Below are 5938 nucleotides of genomic sequence, written 5' to 3'. Positions count from 1 at the left end.
TCTTTGTGTGTTGCTTTTTGTCACTAATTATGTAAGATTATATTTATGTTTATTTTATTGTTTGTGTTGCTATATTTTAATGTTATATTGCTGATTGAAGGGTTTGAAAACTACTGTAAAAGATTCATGGTGACAACTAACATCAGCCCAAACACCTCATGCCAACTGTCAAGCAAGCAAGCACGGTGCTGGAGTGGTCATGCTTTTGGCTAGCTTTGCAACCACAGGACCCTACTGTGCATTCACTGAGTCAACTGTAAGTTTAAACATTAGCTCGTCCAAATTGGGTCATGCAACACGGAAGTGACAGAATGGCTGAAAAAGTTAAGAATCAAGGTGTTGCAATGGTATCAAGAAGGCGATAAAATTGTCTAATAAATGTTAATAGAAAACCAACAAAATATTTTCTTTTGGAGAAAGAAAGCAAATTATATAACTGACAAGTAAAAAAAACAAAACAAACACATCTTTAAATCAATGAAATTACAAATACTTTTTCCAGCTCTCATTGTTTTAATGTTTCTAAATTAAATCAGAGCGTTCTCATTCCCGACGCGTAACATACCATCGATTTGTCACGGCTCGAGGCGTGTCATAGTAACGGGAAAGGTACCCTTCCGCATCCTTATGAAACACTCCAGATTCTTAATTGAAGCGAATGCACTTCCCTTTTTATTCGCTTCGTGGCTTTCTATTGCAGTCCTAACCTAACCTTAACCATAACCTTACATTTATAGGTTCATTCCAACCTGCTCTCATGCCTCAGAATGCGTAACATACAGACGAATTGTCACATATCGTTGGTATGTAACGTGTTGGTATAGCTCGTTTGCATCTGCCGTTTACAAGCTAAAGAGACCTTCACTTGCTTGACCTCTTAAAGTGTCGATTATATTTGTACCCTTTGGTATAAGGCTGTAACAGCAATTCATAGCAGAACAGTATGAAACTTTGCAAAGAAACCCACTGGGGGAAAGCAGAGTCACAAAGTCTCTTTCTGCATTGCTAAAAATATGCTCCATATCCGTTTTTCACAAAAGTCAAGTCAGGACCACCGTGTCCGAAAGTCAGACGCAGGAGCGGTGTACAGCAAGCGCTTCAAATTCTTATTAGAAGACCCAGAGCAGAGTAAATCCTCTGAAATGCTGTATAGCCGTTATGACACTACCCATAACCACATTATTATTCATCTTTGGCTCTCTTGCACAGCATGTGGGGTTTTTTTTTTTTTTTCGGTCACCCATAAATGGTTACAGCAGATGGCCGCCCCTCCCTGAGCCTTGTTCTGCTGGAGGTTACATCCTGCTAAAAGGGAGTTTTTCCTTCCCACTGTCACCAAAACTCTTGCTCACAGGGAGTCAAATTATTGGTGGGTTTTCTCTGTTTTCTTTGTATTATTGTAGGTTCTTTACCTTACAATAAAAAGTTCCTTGAGGCAACTGTTGCGATTTGGCACCATATAAATAAAACAAAAAAACCCTGAAAATTGAATTTGGACGCTGACTCACGTTGCCACTTGACATCCACAGTCATATTCAAAACTAGTCATGATGTCACAAAGTCACACTTGTAAGCTTGACTGGCAATATTTATTCATTGTAGCTATTGCAATATGCGGCCTGATGATTTACATTTACACATTCACAATGACATTAAGCAAAAGCAACATGACAGAAAACCTATAAGCATGTTTCATATGTGGAAATATGAAGTGAAGCATAAAGTTGTATTCATGTTCAAGTGTGTTATTTTCACACCACAGTCGAGGGAAACCTGAACATCCTTTGACTACGATGACCTGGATGACTGAGAACCTTCACAGACATCCTGCTGTTATTTCCCTTTAATTCCCGGTTTTCCCAATTGGGTCGATACATATAGAAAAAAAAACCATTCCCACCTGATCCCTTTAGAATCAGCTGGTTTTTTACAGCATAAAGATGACTAGTAGATAAGATGGCTTATCTACTATCAAAATGTAGATAATAATAAGACCTTTCATATCAATTTCATATTTGTTATATCATTTGACCCTTTAAAAAGTGCACTTTGGGTAAAATTTATTTGGTTTCATGTGCTTACTTATGAAGGTTTTTTATGAGGGTTTAAAACATGCTGGAAAAAGAACTGGAAACACAAATTTAAAGGCGACAAATTTCAACACACACGCACATGTGTATTTATATCCTTGTGGGGGCATCTCATTGACGTAATGGTTTCTCTAACCCCTTACCCTAACCCTGACCATCAAAAATGAATGCCTTACCCTGACCCTAAACGTAACCATAACCTAACTGTAACCCCGACACTAAAACAACAATTTGAGTCTCAAAAAAGCCTTCAAACTCATTGGGACCGAGATCGGTCCCCACAAGGGCTGTCGGTCCCCACAAGTATAGTAAACATCCAATGTTTGGTCCCCACAAAGATGTTAATACCTGTACACACACACACACACACACACACACACACACACACACACACACACACACACACACACACACCATAAAAATCCTTAAAATCAGACAATTTTTCCAGCAAAGATATAATTACGGTTTTTGTATTAAAAGTGAGTGTGAAGGTTTCAGTATAAATTATGAGTGAAGGAACTGAGAGGTCAAAAAACGGTTTGTGAACGGTTGTTATAAAGCTGGGAATTTTCACCCTCTCCATCTTTGTGTCTTGAGACTACGTTATCAGGGGAGGGACTGATCATTAACCAGTCATAACACTCTGGGTCTCTTTTCTGGCTCTCAGAATCACCAAATTTACATGAAATTGAGTTAATATTTGATTTCATAAGATCTGAAATGAGTGATGGAGCTATAGGATTTTCCGGTGTGTTAAACAAGTGCTTAAAAGAGTACAGTTAAGGTCAAGGCTGAGGGCTTGGTTTCGCCCCCTGGTGGTCAGTAAATTCAACCTAGATGCTATGTCCATATTATATTTATAGTGACGGACTGATTTGTCACATACTGTGATGGTGTTTGTAGCATTTCGTTTTTAGGGTTTTTTTTGTTTTTTTGTTGTTGTTTTTTTACCCCCAACAAAATATCCAGTATATCGACAACCTTCTCTGATGGATCGGAGACACGGTAATTAATTCCAGTTCACTTGCACCACTAAACTCATCCCACTGCTGCCTCCTCCTGGACCTTCATGTCGTAGGTTCGGAAGCTCTGCTCCGTCCAGCAAGCCCCTCCGTTTTGGGTCTGGGCTCTTTGGAGGACAGCTTGCTGGTAGAGCACAGGAGGGTCTCTGAGCGTCCTGCTGTGAGCCGGGCCTCGCACGTTCATGTCGGGGAAGCAGTGGACACACACGCAGGTCTCTGTTGGCAGGGAGTCGTCTGATGGCTCGAGGTTAACGGGGCAGCTCGGAGACATTAGAATATCTATAAGTGAAGAAGGCAGACCCTCGTTAAACTGCTCAGCGTTTCCAATGGTTTTTTGGTTCATTCCAGACTAACCTTTGGAGCTTTTTCCAAGTTGCCCAGCTGGAATACCAGTCTCCTGTCCCAGCCTGGCCTCGCTCTCTTTCTTCTTCTTGGATTGACTGCCCTGTGTGGATCCTTGGTTAGAAGTTTTGGCCTTGCCTCCTCTAAGAAAGGCTACAAAGGCCAGAAACAAGCTAGAAAACAGCAGCGCCAGGCACACAGCCAGCAGGGAGTAGATGAGGATATCAGAGTCTTTCAGTGTGGAGGGTCCTGCGACAACTTCAGCTAGGAAAGAAGGAGGACAGATCTTTTGACTGAATGCTTCTAGATTCATATGTCAGGTATATAAGCGCTGAACAATGTTAGTCAATCAGAACAATTTGATAAAGTTTTGATATTTTCCAATACTTCCTTCTTTAAGGTTTAAAAACACAGAAAAACCCCATCAGGACAAAGGTCACCGAGGGGTCAGCACTCACTCTGGCAGTGTGGGGCGCATTCTGGAGGATGTGTGCCGCAGATCTCTTTACACTCTATACATTTGTTTAGCAGCTTATCGTAGTAGTGGCCAGGTTGAGTCTTACAATTTACAGCCTCTGATGCAGAAGGAGACAACGTGAGAGAAGAAGCAGAAGACATGTAAGAAACTGAACTGTGTGGGTTTAAGAGTATCTCTGCTGTTGCTATTACCTTCAGGAAGAAAGTCAAATATCAAAAATACATGTTACATCTATATGTCTTCAAGTTTGTGTGTAATTCTAGCTGGATTTTAAGTTGCAATCTTGGAAAAGTTGCATTAAAAAAATGCTCCTGCATGTGTCTGTGAATGCATGTGTGTGCTCTCACCACAGAAACTTCTGCATCTGCTGATTACAAGTGATTTCTGACATGTCCCCAGACAGTCCATACACCCCACCAAAGCATCCCGATACTGACCTTCAGCACAGCCTCCACCCATCGGCCTGATAACCCTCACACTGAAACACACACACACAAAGGGACCAAAACAAATGGTTTTATTATTTTCTTTCTGTCTTTGTGACTTGATCTCTATGAAAAGTTTATTTATAAAGAAACTTTTAAAAGATGGGTGGCTGTAAACAAGCAGCTGTGGCATTGGCTAACTACACATTATGTTGGTTATTTTATGTGCCTGTTATTCTGGTATTTATATATATGAAAGCAAAGCAGCTGTGATATGTAATGTATGCAGTGTAGTGGATTAGACTGCTAGCTCCATCCTTGACCCAGTGAAACTGTATTATTTTAGAAATCGAGGCTTTACTGAGAAATATCTCAGTTTTTGTCCTCTTTTTGTGTTTTCCACACATTTTTGGAGCAAAACTTAGCATAGCTACAACCAGCATCCTTTTAGAAATCATGTACTTTCTTCTTAAGCATATTTTTCTTTGCTCCAGTGAGCACTGAGTCATCCAAGTGCAAAAAGATGCAGATCTCTACACCACCTCCGCCCCGCGCTGCTTTCACATAGAGCGCTAAGACTAATGCCCGGGTATATCCGTCACACCCCAGCGAGCAGCACTCTGTGTCTAATTCAGGATTCATATACAGTATGTTCTCTCTTTAACTTTCAGAAACACATAAAGTCCCCAGCGTCTGAATTCAGAGTACCTTTTAAATGCACTTAGCCATTTCTGTGCTTATTTATGGAGGGCGTTTCTTATTGTTTTGATGTTTGGAATCTACAGAAGGACGTAAACTGCGTTCAAACTGATAGAAAACATTGTTTCTTGTTATAAAAGCCTCAACGAGCCGCTTGGTTTGTTATGAAGGTCCTCTATGGGAACTTAACCAGCACTCGATAAATGGATTTGATTCTCACCTGCGTTTCAAATGCTAACGAAGCACATTTATCTTACTTGAGCCGCTGCTATAGGCTGTTAATGATGTTGGCAGAGATGACTTACCAAGCGAGATGAAGACGCGGAGGGAGAATCCTTGATTTGAAGATGAGAGTGACACAGACCTGTATTTCAGCGTGGAAGCTAATTTAAATATACACTTAGTGCCAGACTGGGGACTTCCCCCTATGCATGAGGAGGATCCTCCCACTTAAACACACACACACACAGAGTGAGGTCAGACAAGAAAAGTGCCTATATATTGTAGTCAGTTTCCCTTGGACTGTATTTTGAGACTGAGTGTAGTCCATATAGTAAACACGATGTCTGGTACTGAGTGTCTGGCACATGGAAGTGTGAGACAGTTCACTGCACTCTAGTGACCTCCACAGTCACCTGACCGGAGCACTCTTGGGATGTGGTGCAGCAGGAGATTTACATCATGGATGTGCAGCTGATCAAATCTGCAGCTGTGTGATGCTGTCATGGCAATATGGACTAAAACATCTGAGGAATGTTTCCATCACCTCGGTGAATCTGTGCCGTGAAGAATTAAATCTGTATATAAAGTGTCTGAAGGTTGTAGAGGGGTTGAATCACTTTTGGAGCGAGCTACAAGAGGCTGTTAGGAGAACTCGTCATT

General features: G+C 41.1%; 1 protein-coding gene across 1 annotated transcript; it reads right to left on the bottom strand.

Annotated features, from left to right (window-relative positions):
* Window positions 1-1567: 1567 nt before the first annotated feature.
* Window positions 1568-5444, bottom strand: tnfrsf13b (TNF receptor superfamily member 13B). The gene is made up of 5 exons (XM_082543078.1): window positions 5362-5444; window positions 4370-4410; window positions 3913-4029; window positions 3467-3718; window positions 1568-3391 (listed from the first exon to the last, which is right to left on the bottom strand). Exons 2-5 carry the CDS (start codon window positions 4389-4391, stop codon window positions 3129-3131), a joined length of 654 nt encoding a protein of 217 aa, XP_082399204.1. The 5' UTR covers window positions 4392-4410; window positions 5362-5444; the 3' UTR covers window positions 1568-3128.
* Between the last annotated feature and the right edge of the window lie 494 nt (window positions 5445-5938).

The sequence above is a fragment of the Aulonocara stuartgranti genome (genome assembly GCF_965226115.1).
Source record: "Aulonocara stuartgranti genome assembly, chromosome: 8".
NCBI classification, from domain to species: Eukaryota; Metazoa; Chordata; class Actinopteri; order Cichliformes; family Cichlidae; genus Aulonocara; species Aulonocara stuartgranti.
The sequence above is the reverse complement of the archived record's forward strand: the minus strand, read 5'-3'. Positions and strand labels throughout refer to the sequence as shown.